This window comes from Rana temporaria, chromosome 6, assembly GCF_905171775.1.
Source record: "Rana temporaria chromosome 6, aRanTem1.1, whole genome shotgun sequence".
Classification (NCBI taxonomy): Eukaryota; Metazoa; Chordata; class Amphibia; order Anura; family Ranidae; genus Rana; species Rana temporaria.
The window spans coordinates 151,522,033-151,535,325 of record NC_053494.1 but is presented as its reverse complement, the minus strand read 5'-3'; the positions used below and the strand labels follow the sequence as shown (position 1 = coordinate 151,535,325).

At 41.1% G+C, this 13,293-nt stretch overlaps 1 protein-coding gene across 1 annotated transcript in view; it reads right to left on the bottom strand.

Moving 5' to 3' along the window:
* Positions 1–13,293, bottom strand: part of LOC120943922 (minichromosome maintenance complex component 3 associated protein) — a 71,605-nt gene that overhangs the window by 2,442 nt on the left and 55,870 nt on the right. The window contains exons 25-29 of the mRNA XM_040357599.1: positions 8,154–8,544; positions 6,878–7,135; positions 5,746–5,866; positions 5,106–5,255; positions 1,269–1,427 (exon numbers count right to left, since the gene is read on the bottom strand). Coding sequence (XP_040213533.1) covers positions 1,269–1,427; positions 5,106–5,255; positions 5,746–5,866; positions 6,878–7,135; positions 8,154–8,544 — 1,079 coding nt within the window. The remainder of the gene's footprint in view (positions 1–1,268; positions 1,428–5,105; positions 5,256–5,745; positions 5,867–6,877; positions 7,136–8,153; positions 8,545–13,293) is intronic.

Below are 13,293 nucleotides of genomic sequence, written 5' to 3'. Positions count from 1 at the left end.
AGTCCCCCCCCACTTCCTTTTGTCATTTAGACAAGGGGGTTGCTCAGGGAAACGTAAGCTGCATAAAATAACTCACAAACTGTATATTATGCAGCATTTTATTTAAAGAGTTAAGCAAAACAATACAACGCTAAAAAAAATAAAAAGACTGGCCAGACTTGCAACAAAAGCTGCTGCTCCTGAACATGCAGATGAGATCAGACCCCTCCCGGCGCGTTTTGTGAACATTATCAAGGAATCCACCCATTTATGCTTTTTTTCTTTTAATTTGTATCACTCAATACCTGTAGTGATTTATTATGACTTTATGTAGCACTGCACTTCTTTTGTTTTGTTGGTTTATTTAGAGGCATATGAACACTATCTTTGTACTAGCAGCTTTGTACAGTAATACCTTGGATTACGAGCAATGCATAGATCGTTCCAGAAGCATGCTTGTAAGCCAAAGCACTCGTATATCAAAGCGAGTTTCCCATAAGAAATAATGGAAACTCAGATGATTCGTTCCACAACCACTGCTGGTGCAGGGGCACTGGTTTATGCAGTACTGTGTTTGTGGCAAGAGGTGTAGGGGCGCTGGTGGCCAGTGTTAATTTTAGCAGCAAATTTTGATTTAGTTTTACACTAAAATGCCATTTTAGTTTTAGTCCCATTTTAGTCATCGTATTTTAGTTGACTAAAATCTCCAGTACATTTTAGTCAACTGAAAATGAATGTGCGACTGCCTGCACAGTCGATGCCGGACCCCACCTGATAAAGGAACCATATCATTAGAACACCGGCTGGCCATACATGGGATCGAAATTCGACAACTTGGATCTAAATTTGGCCAATCCACAGTGGTGTTTTATCCCCACGATTAGTGCTTCCGGCTATAACCAGCAACACTGACCCATATTGAATGTGTGGATGGGGAAATTGCCTCTTTTTTTTTTTAATCCGCTGTTTTAAAAAAAAAAAAAAAAAAAGAAGAACACATGTATGGCCTTTGCCTTAGACATCATCTTTTAAAACATAACTTTGTTCCCAACATCCCAGATACTATGGGACTATATTATTAGTAGGGGGCAGGCATTGTGCTCTACAGGAAGAAACAAGATAAGATGTCCTGATCTGATGAAAGGGACCTCTATTTACTACATGCCATAGCGCTCCTCTATTTACTACAAGCCAGAGCATTCCATGCTTCCACAGCCAAGGCTGTGTTGGAAACAAGTTCTCTGTTGGATACAAGAAAACACAGTTACAATATGATAACAAAACCTTACTTTTCAGATTCCTGTTTCTCTGCCAACAAGGCCTGGTTCAGTTGTGACTGAAGAGACTTGAGGCGGTCTAAATCCGTCTGTGCATTTTCCATATGTGCCACAAAGGAAGACTCCAAAGGCTGAGATGGCACCAACACACTCCTCTTTTTGCTTGAAGAACTGCATAAAGAAAAATACAACAGCTTAGTGTAGCAAAAATTGGATTATGTTCTTGATGTACATTATGATATGGGTATGCTGCCACTTTCAGGTGATTTAACACAAAAAGGGGACAGTAATCCCCTTCCAGATGATACCCATCCAGCAAGGCACATCCTGGGTTTTGTAGCCAGCCATGAACAACATAGAAAGAGTGGGATCACTGTGTCCTGCGATGTAAAACCCAAAAATTGCAAAAAAAAATTAAACGAAACAGAATGCAATGATATGCAAATCTCAAACCCATAGTTTATTCCCAAATAGGAATAGAAAACATATTAAAAGAAGCGCAGAAGCGAACGCATACGAAAGCGGTGTTCGCGAGCTATCGCCACGATTGGTAGAGCAATAATTCTAGCCCTAGACCTCCTCTAACTCAAAACATGCAACCTATGGAATTTTTTAAACGTCGCCTATGGAGATTTTTAAGGGTAAAAGTTTGTCGCCATTCCACGAGCGGATGCAATTTTGAAGCGTGACATGTTGGGTATCAATTTACTTTCTTATTTTTTTAATTAAAAAAGTGGATTTTTCCCCAAAAAAGTGCGCTTGTAAGAGCGCTGCGCAAATTCGGTGTTGTCCCAGGTCACTAATTTTAGTCGCAATTGTGACCTGGCATCCGGATTTCGTCGAACCCTGCTGTAGGTAATGAATTTTTGGAAGAGAACCGCCAAACGAGAAATCTGACCCTTGATGGTACTCCGGATAAAACTTTGTCTACTCCTAATTGCAGAAAATCTACAATGTGTTCCAAGGACGAACTTGGGCCGCACACCACTCAAAATAAGACTTCCAAGTCTAAAAATAAATCTTCTGCAAACTCACCTACCTAGTCCTAGAAGCATAGGAATAATAAAAAAAAAAAATATAAAAAAAAAAAAAAATCACACAAAGCCAGCAACCAAAGAGCAGGATGGAAGATTGAACCTTTGCAACAGGAGAGTACCATGTTTTCCGGCTGGAGTGACAAAAGTAACCAGAATCCCTTTCAATCATATCCTGCAAAGCAGTAGGGGCAGAAGCTTCAGCTGAGGGAAGGCAAAAATGAGGGTAAACTGATTTTTCAGCTCTTTACCGCCACCCTTTGGTCAACTTCTGCTATTATCATCTGATCTTTAGCATTGGTTCTGAGAATGCTTGTTTGTACTTTGGACTTTAGTCTGATGGACTTGTGTACACACAATTGGATTATCTTCCATCTGACATTTGTTGCCGAAAAGTTTGAGAGCATTCACAGCGAACATTTGTCCGATGAAAACACAAAATGTGAGACAGTCACAGCCGCGGCTGGGTCCCGGGTGTGCCTGCCGACCGACCCCCCGCAAAGCCAGGCTTCAGCCTGTGTGTCACTGCCTCCCTGTCACCGCCATGCCACCCGCTGTCTCCACGCTGTCCTCTTCAGTCACGGAAGGGGAGCACCGGCCCGATACCCCCCCAGCGTGTGCCTCCCGCCCCCTCTACAGCCAAACTCCGCCTGCACTCCTCCGCCCTCTCCTGCCTTCCCCAGACACCGGCTCCTCTCCAGCCACTCTACATTAAAAAAAAAAAAAAGTATCGGGGGAGCATTCGCGCGAGTACAAGTACTCGCGCAAATGCTCTGTATTGGTCCCGATACCAATACTAGTATCGGTATCGGGACAACCCCATTTAGAACCCTGTTAAAGTCTATGGGACTCGAACGTTTGAAATCTAAAGTGCTAATTTTAAAGGTCAATATGCAAGTTATTGTCCTAAAAAAGTGTTTGGAGACCTGGGTCCTGCTCCAGGGGACATGTTTCAATGCAAAAAAAAAAAAAAGTTTTAAAAAACTGCAGTTTTTTCGGCAGCAGTGATTTTAATAATGTTTACAGTGAAACAATAAAAAGTAAAATATTCCTTTAAATTTTGTACCGGGGGGGTGTGCCCTTCAGGTCTGGTATGGATATTAAGGGGAACCCCGCGTCAAAAATAAATAAATGTGGGGTTCCCCCCCAAATATCCATTCCAGACCCTTCAGGTTTGGATTTTAAGGGGAACTTCACCCCAAATTTAAAAAATAAATTACGTGAAGTTCCCCCCAAAAATCCATACCAGACTCTTTATCCGAGCACGCAACCTGGCAGGCCGGCTGACAGGTGATGCGCTGCACTGGATGGACATCTCTTTAGCTGGATCCTGGACCTGGATGAAGAGATCTTCTCATCGCTGAACCGAAAGCGTTGGAGCAGAGACCGAGAGTGCATTACCACCGCTGGAATTTTTCTTTTTTTTTTTATAAAGGACTTTGCTTTTTTTTTACAATTGTTACACTTTCTTTGTGAAATGGCAGGGGTACAATGTACCCCATTACCAATTCACATGGGGGGGGCGGGATCTGGGGGTACACTTTGTTAAAGGGGTCTTCCAGATTCCGTTAAGCCCCCCACCCGCAGTCCCCCACAACCACTGGGCAAGGGTTGTGGGGAGGAGGCCCTTGTCCCCATCAACATGGGGACATGGTGCTTTGAGGAGTTACAGAACCCAAAGCATCCTCCCAATGTTGAGGGCATGTTGCCTGGTACGGTTCAGGAGGGGGGGCGCTCTCTCGTCCCCCCCTCTTTTCCTGCAGCCTGCCAGGTTGCGTGCTCAGATAATGGGTCTTGTATGGATTGTTGGGAGGAACTGCACTCCATTTTTTTTAAAATTTGGGGTGGAATTCCCCTTAAAATCCATACCAGACCTGATGGGCCTGGTAATTGAATTTGGGGGGACCCCCACGCATTTATTTTTTTATCAATGACTTTTCTCTGTATTCCCGGGAGCCGACAATTCCTTATAGCCGCGAGTGGTTTTAAATTACTTTTTTTCCTTCAGGAAATGAGACTTTGTGCAGAGACAGTTCTAAAAAATGGGAAACAAGCGCTGCTTTACAGGCATACTATAGACACCCCCCCCCCCCAGGTATGAAATTTAAAGGAATATTTCACTTTTATTGTTTCACTTTAAACATTATTAAAATCACTGCTGCCGAAAAACTTGAGTTTTTAAAACTTTTTTTTGCATTGATACATGTCCCCTGGAGCAGGACCCGGGTCCCCAAACACTTTTTATGACAATAACTTGCATTTAAGCCGTTAAAATTAGCACTTTAGATTTCTCCCATAGACTTTTACAGGGTATTCCGCGGCTTTTCGAATTTGCCACCAACACCCCAAGTTGTTAACTGTCTGAAGAGGCAATGTTCGAGACAAACATGAGTTTGACTCGAAGCTCATCCTTATTTACAAGGTATCGCTGCTGACCAACACTTGCACATATACATAGAAAAAACACCCACATGAGAGAGCTGTTGAATAGTCTATCAAGGCATCCTTTAAGAAACTAAGGGTGCAAGGGAAATTCTACAGGTGTCTACCTGATTCAACATCCCAATGCTTAGAATCGCTCTCTTGCATAATCCATCACAAACCTTAAAAAGGGTTTGTAAACCCTAGTGTTTTTTCACCTTAATGAAAAAAGATTTGGGGTTGGGAACATTTCTGCAAGCCCCCCTGGCCTTCTAGTTGTCTCGCTGTCTCTGGATTCAATACTTCCTATGTAATTGACCCAGAACTTGCATGCATCATCAAAAAATCGGTACCCTAAAGCAATTAGGAGGTAAGCAGGTCAAAAAACATTTACCTTTCATTCTCCTCCTCCAGCAGAAACTGACTGAGATGCGAATGAAGAGACATCAAGTTTTTAACATCTTTTTGAGTATTTTCTTCACGGGTAAGAAAAGACTGTGCTGTTTGAGATGGCTGCAGTTTACGTTTCCTTCTGCATGATGAACTAGAAAGAAGCATAGCACAGTAGTTGGATCAGATATTTAAATACTGTATGTACACGATGCTATCACTATATTCTACAAATATGATTTTGTGGAAAAGGCTTATACCCAGGCAGAGGACAGTGGTTAAAAAAAAGTTGGGAGGGGTATAAAGCACAGCATATGTACCGTAAGCAGAGAATATAAAAAGTAAAACTTGGAGATAAACTGCAGAGAAAGTTCCTAAAAAAATATAAAATAATAATATTGAAGAAGGAATGTTCACCTTTACCTAGAGTACCAGGAAAATAAATCGTACTTACCTTAATCCCTCACTATCCTACCAGACACCTGGTGTGTCAGAGAGAACATAGCACCACCTGCCAGGGCAGTGAGGGATAAGTCTTTTTCCCCAGGTGCAAAAAAATAGCATTTAACCTTTACAGTGCAGGAGGTTTTTATTTATTTCCCTGGAGTTCAGCATCAAGAACAATCGTTACATTGAATAATCACCTATCACTGGGCATCAGTAAATCTTTATCTGTAGTGTGACAAGCCTTCAGCCATGATTCTGGCAATTTGAAATTTTCCAAATCCTTTTCAAAGAAATAAACATAAAGGTCCTCCAGGGAACCTGTGGGGGGAAAAAAAAGGCAAATAAAAAAGATCATTTACAACTCAAACTGATAATGTGAACATCAGTAGCTATTTTTATAGTCTTGGAAATATAGCAAAATATAATGCTGGTATGAGAAATTATGAAAATACATTTGGATCTTAAAGGGAAACGTATACAAAAGTAAAATAGCAAGAGGGCTCCGATGGAAGCTACTTTCATCAAAAACAAAAAAACTAATATATTGTAGCTTACTATTCTTTAGTGGTGGCCGCAGTAGTACTAGAGTGGTTAAAGGCACTCATTTCAAGAGAAAGCAGTGGTGCTGCAGATCAGACAGCACTGGATCGGTAAAGTGTTTAGTAAGGTAAGTGTTTGGAGATAGAGCCACAAGTACTGGGACATTGCTTCCTTAATGCAAGAAATACATTAAGGTAAAATGTTATTAGACATTAGAATGCTTTAAAGACTTCCTGTGTTCTTCAATTAATGAGAATGAAAACATGACTTTTGTAATCACTAAAACATTTTTTTTTGGAGTCTATTGGGGACACAAGTCCCACCCTCTGTGTGTATGATCATGCTCTCAGTACTGCATTAAAAAATGGTTATCATGGTCTGGCCCTACAGTTTGTTTTCCAGTTTCCAATCCCCCTTGTAGATGTCAGTATAATCCAAAAGCTAAAAGGGTTGTTTTATTGGACTTCAAGAAAAGATTTCCATTTTCTGTACTAGCTGAAAATGGTTCTTCACCTGAAAAATGTAAACTGCTGCAGCCACTACATCCAAGAATTGGCAAGCCAAAATATTTTACGTGAGTAGCATATCAGAAAACAGGCACTCCTGGCAAATTCACATGATAGTTTGCTCATCTACAAAAAACAGCGGATTGTAAATCGCAGAGAATTGCCATTTGTGACATGTGATTAATTCGGAATCGGATAAAGTAGAAATATATAGAGATAAACCTATCTCCTGACTACTGTCTATATACATTCTATTAAAAAATATGGGCACATATACTTATACCTTTAACATGTTCATTAAAAGGAGGATTCCAGTCTCTCAACTTGTGATTGATGCAAAGAGCAATTAAGTCATCCCAAGGGATTTCATGTACAAATAGCTCAGAGTCTGACCCTTCACTTTCACCATTTTCCAGACAATGGTCCCAAACACCTCCAAGAAGCATCTGTACTTCAGAGTTCAACACAGGCAAAGCCTCTGAAGATTTGGAGATCTGAGATACATAACCCTTAATCATGGAACACACAGGTTGCCAGGGAGCTATGAAGAAGAGATGAAAAAACAATGTTAGAAAATCAACTACAACATACTTTGACTAGCGTTCGATGCTGGTGTGTCGATTCCCCCTCCTACCTTTTAAGTTAGTTTCCAAGGCTTGATTTTTTTTTTCATTCACCCCATCCTTCCTTTGTATGTGCAGAGTGATAACATACACTATATTACCAAAAGTATTGGGCCGCCTGGCTTTACATGCACATGAACGTTAAACAAGTCTTAGTCCGCAGGGTTCAATATTGAGTTGGCCCACCCTTGGCAGCTATAACGGCTTCAACTCTTCTGGGAAGGCTGTCCACAAGGCTTAGGAGTGTGTCTATGAGAATGTTTGACCATTCTTTTAAAAGCGCATTTGTGAGGTCAGGCACCGATGTGGACAAGAAGGCCTGGCTCGCATTTTCTGCTCCAATTCATCCCAAAGGTGTTCTATCAGATTGAGGTCAGCACTCTGTGCAGACCAGTAAAGTTCCTCCATCCCAAACTTGCTCATCCATTTCTTTATGGACCTTGCTTTGTGCACTGGCACGCAGTCATTTTAGAACAGGAAGGGGCCATCCCCAAAAGTTGGGAGCATGAAATTGTCCAAAATGCCTTCGTAAGTTCATGCCTTAAGAGTTCCCTTCACTGGAACTAAGGGGCCAGGCCCAACCCCTGAGCAACAACTCCACACCATGATCCCCCCTCCACCAAATAATTTGGACCAGTGCACAAAGCAAGGTTCATGAAAGACATGGATGAGCGCATTTGGGGTGGAGGAACTTGACTGGCCTGCACAGAGTCCTAACCTCAACCCGATAGAACAAATGTAGCCATTCTCTAGCAAAGTCAGATCAAAGCAGCAAACAAAAAGGAATAGATTTGTAGGAGGTGTAGAACATAAGGTGCTCTTGTTAGAAATACACACTAAAATATATTTTTAGCCAGAGTTTAGCGTCATTAAATAGCTCAAGCTACCAGCATGCAACATTAAAAATAAATTTACTTTTAAATGTGAACTACTCACCTCCCTCTGGAGGCTTGTCCATTTCTGGAATTTGAAAGGAAAGTACAGCTTTCTTTAGCCAAGAAAGGTGTTCTAGGCTGTTCCAGTCCATAGGTGGCATGACAAAGCTTCCCCTTGAAGATGTGAACTCGGTCAAAGGCCAGGACAATTCCACAAGTCGGCTTGATGAGACTACCTTTGCCAGATAGGCAATGGCGCCGTTATATAAATCAATGATCGCTGCAGGGTCCTGAGAGGGAAGGCCAAACTTTCTACGGTTTGACATGTCATAGTAGAAAGGATCGCTGAATGCATGATATACGCCATCCTCTATATACTGTCGGAATGGAAGTGCATGTAGCTGCGGAGAGCGGGGACAATGGGAAAGCAAGAACTGTACAGCAGAAGTTACCTGTAAAAGAAGAAAGAGTGAGAATGAGAGTTTGTTAAATATTTTTTTTCTCTGGTTATACACAGTGATTGAATGCATATTTTACTATGATATGCAAAGAGCAAATGCAAAAAATCAAATTATGAAAAAATGTCCGAGCTTTAAAAAGATCGAATATGTAGATGCATAAACCTGAATGGCACAGTTTAAATCAGCACTGATCAATGCATTTCATCAATCAACGACCTCATCCCAGAACCCAGTAGAGTTTCTGGCACTGTATTGCTAAATGATGGGATGAAGGCCTTGCAATAGACAGGACTTGGCAAAGAGTAGCATCCTGGGTACACCAAAACAATCTGTAACTGGTGGTGCAAAGACTTCAAATTAAACAGACTTAAATGAAAAAGCTTAATGCGTCAACCACATATGTTTCCAAATACAAAAATATAACATCAAAAAGGATAGAAATAGTAAAGATACCCACTAAATGATGTTGCCAGATCTAGCGTAAAAACAATCAAAACACTGTAAAAACATACCTGTATCTGCTGAAGTGGACTTACTGAACTCTCCTAAATTATTCTAAATGCAAGCCAAACCGATATCTAGGCATGCTAATTTATCCTGATATACCATCAGGAATTAGAAATGTGTTCCATTCATGTGTAAGCCGATATGAGGCACCCATTATAAGTGCAAGACCAAACAGATGGTAATATAACAATCCTAAGTAGACATATTTTGTAACATACTGTGAATATGCAGACATTAAACATTCCATACCAGTTCAAAAGGTGGGTGGCACATGCAGTGACTACCTGCGGATGATCACCCACAAAGACAGTCCGTGTCCAGGACCAATCATGCGCATGTAATTGCTACAAGAGTGATTGCATGTGAGTTGCTGTGAATAGCTGGGTGTTCTGTCAGGATCCCATTGCAGCAATTACAGGAAAACAAGTGGGCATTTGCAAGTGTTAACAGGGCTTAAATCTATGAGACTTGCATACAAATTTTTTTTTTAAACTCTTTAGTCCTGATGCCCTAAATGCATTAGCACAAAGGCATTAGTATGTGTCTCTTTCTAAATCTTTTTACTCAATAAATCTATTTTGCAATATTACACTATTTGGATTCTCCCTGCATATACACTATATTACCAAAAGTATTGGGACACCTGCCTTTACACACTAACTTTAATGGCATCCAAATCTTAGTCTATAGGGTTCAATATTGAGTTGGCCCACCCTTTGCTGCTACAACAGCTTCAATTTTTCTGGGAAGGCTGTCCACAAGGTTCAGGAGTATGTCTAAAAATGTTCTATCGTGTCGAGGTCAGCACTCTGTGCAGGCCAGTCAAGTTCCTCCACCCCAAACTTGCTCATCCATGTCTTTAAGGACCTTGACTGCACACCAGTGCACAAACATGTTGCAACAGGAAGGGGCCATCTCCAAACTGTTCCCACAAAGTTGGGAGCATGAAATTGCCAAATGTCTTGGTATTCTGATGCCTTAAGGAGTTCCCTTCACTGGAACGAAGGGGGTCAAGCCCAACCCCTAAAGAACAACCCCACACCATAATCCCCCCTCCACCAAATGATTTGGACCAGTGCACAAAGCAAGGTCCATAAAGACATGGGTGAGCGAGTTTGGGGGTGGAGGGTTTGACTGGCCTTCACAGAGTCCTAACCTCAACCCGATAGAACACATTTGGAATGAATTAGAGCGGAGACCGAGTCAGGTTTTCTTGTCTACATCAGTGCCTGACCTCACAAATGTGCGTTTGAAAAAATGGTCAAACATTCCCATAGACACACTCCTAAACCTTGTGGACAGCCTTCTCAGAAGAGTTGAAGTGGTTATAGCTGCAAAGGGTGCGCCAACTCAATATTGAACCCTACGGACTAAGGCTGGAATGCCATTAAAGTTCACGTGCGTGTAAAGGCAGGCGCTCCGCTATTACTTTTGGTAATATAGTGTATGTTCTCTGAGCCACCTGTGCAAGAACTGTGGACTATTGGAATTTGAATCAGATCGGGATGCTGATGACCTGTGGCTTATGTTACCAAAGCACAGAAGTCAATCTTAAGAAATTAAGGGGTCCACTTTTCCAGGTTAAGAGACACCCAATTGGGCACAGGGGTGAAAATTTGTTTGGTGGAAGATTTCAGATGGTGTGGAAATATATGTTCATAGCACAATATTTCGTATAATCTATGGACACTCAATTTGGATTGTGAAAGGGACTCTTTCATGTTTGTAAATATTCACTTTATGTATTTTTATAACTATTTTGCTTCGCTATTTTTTTCACTACTATGAAGCGTTAGGCGATTAGAGTTATTTTTGTCCGGGAGCGCTTTCACTTTGTTACATATTTTCATTGATACACAAGTGGTGATTGCATTTTTTAGTGGCAGCTGCTCTTCTTTTTCATACACATTTGCTTTATATACAGTTAGGTCCATATATATGTAGACCAGAATAAAATTAAAAGGAAAAGCTCCAAATGAATTTGAAATGCAGATTTTCAGCTTTAATTCAAGGGGGTTGAACATTAGTATCAAGTACAAATTTTAAGAACTGCAACCATTTTATACACATTCCCCTCATTTTCAGGGGCTCAAATGCAATTGGACAAATGAATATACAGTAAAACCTTGAATTGCGAGCATAATTTGTTCCAGAAACATGCTTGTAATCCAAAGCACTTGTATTTGCAAAGCAAATTTCCCCATAAGAGATAATGGAAACTCAAATGATTTGTTCCACAACCATTTATTCACAAGTCCTTCAGTTTATAGTCCAGATAAAGACTGTAGCAATGAGATTACATAACCATAAAATGTCCATCCACAAATGGAAGCCTCCGCAAGGGGATTTGAAGCAAAATTCAGCAGGAGCTACAGAGTATAAAAAAGAGAGGAGAGGCGCGCCTCTAAGTGTAGCAATATGGCTCCATTTAATGAAGTTACAACATTTAGCAACTTACATGGTTGATGATTAAAAGAGGCACATGGCACAGGCATCCGGGGCAAAGCTGTCCAGATAGACCATCCCCCACACTGCCGGCCCTCACCGCTGTCAGTCTGCCATCATGACCAGGAAGACTACCCTGCAGCAGAGCGATCTGAGAGCGAGGCCTGAACTGCTCGTGGAGCACAGCATGGAAGGGGCGACGTTGATGGCGGTAAGGAGGATGGTCTATGTGAACAGCTTTACCCCAGATGCCTGCATACTTCGATGTGCCCGTTTTAATCATCAACCATGCGAGTTGCTAAATATCCATTATATAACTACAGCTTGAATATGAAAAGCTAAAATTGTGCCCAAATATATATGGACCGAACTGTAGGTTTATGTACATTTGTGTATTTTGTTTTTCATTTTCTTCTTTACAAATACCGTATTTATCGGCGTATAACACGCATCCTAACTTTAAGAGGGAAGTTTCAGGAAAAAAAACTTTCCACAGCCCCCTGCGTATAACACGCAGGCACAGTTTGCCTTCTATTTTCAGGGTTGAAAAGTGTTATACGCCAATAAATACAGTAATTTATAAGTGTTTGTTGGTAGCTTCGGTAGACACAGGGATGTTTTTATAGCATTCCAAAATTTTTATTTCTTGTATTTGGGAACATGATAATTTTGTGGGTTCCTTGAGTAATTCAGTCTTGATATTTTTGTACAATAAAGATGTTTGTTTTAAAAACATATGTGGTCAATGCTCTAAGCTTTTTCTCAATTAAAAAGTCATTTTTTTCCCCCCCATTAGACTCATCAGAATGTCACAGTTCAGTATAACAAATGGGTTGCGATCCTTCATGCCCACTGCTTTGTGTGAAGATGTGACAAAATTGCCACACATTGGGGGTTATTTACTAAAGGAAAATCCACTTTGCACTACAAGTGCAAAGTGCACTTCAAATTGCACTGAAAGTGCACTTGGAAGTGCAGTCGCTGTAGATCCGAGGGGGACATGCAAGGAAAAAAACCAAAAAAAAAACCCAGCATTTTAGCTTGCACATGATTGGATAATAAATTCAGCCGAGCTTCCCCTCATTTCAGATCTACCCCTCAGATTTACAGCGACTGCAGTTTGCACTTGTAGCGCAAAGTAGATTTGCCTTTCGTAAATAACCTCCATTGTCAACATAATTCTATCAGATGTTACTAAACAATAACAAAGTAATTTGCCTAATAAAATCAGTCCTCTTTGTCTGCTTAAAGGAGAAGTCCTGAGCTTTTTAGGCTGGGCTTCTCCTCTGGGTCACAGGAATGCAATTCGTTTTGCACTCCTGTGACCCGTTTTCAGCGGAGAGCGGTCTAAAGTCTGCTCTCCGCTGACATCCCTGCCATCAGTCGGGGCAGCGCGTCATCACGACGTCCAAGTCTGGATCCGCCAGCTGCCCTGGTTGATGGCTGTCTCAACGAGCTGCTGAGACGGGCGCTCCGCGCCCCTCCACGGCTAAGTGCTCCAATGAGCACATTGCAAGAGACTGTTTTTTCAAAATATTGATGCATTTTTATTGCTTCATCTTTATTGCAAGTGTTGTATACACTATATTTGGAGCACTTTAGCATATTGTAAGAGTTTGTGTAGGTTTCATATACCACCGTAAGCGCCATTATAATTAATATATATATGTTCTACTTAACTGACCAGAGCAATATCCCAGGAGTTTAATTGACTTGATTCTATACGCAGATGAAAAAGTGTTTTTCCTTTTTTAAATCACACGCACTAACAGATTCTAAAACAAATAC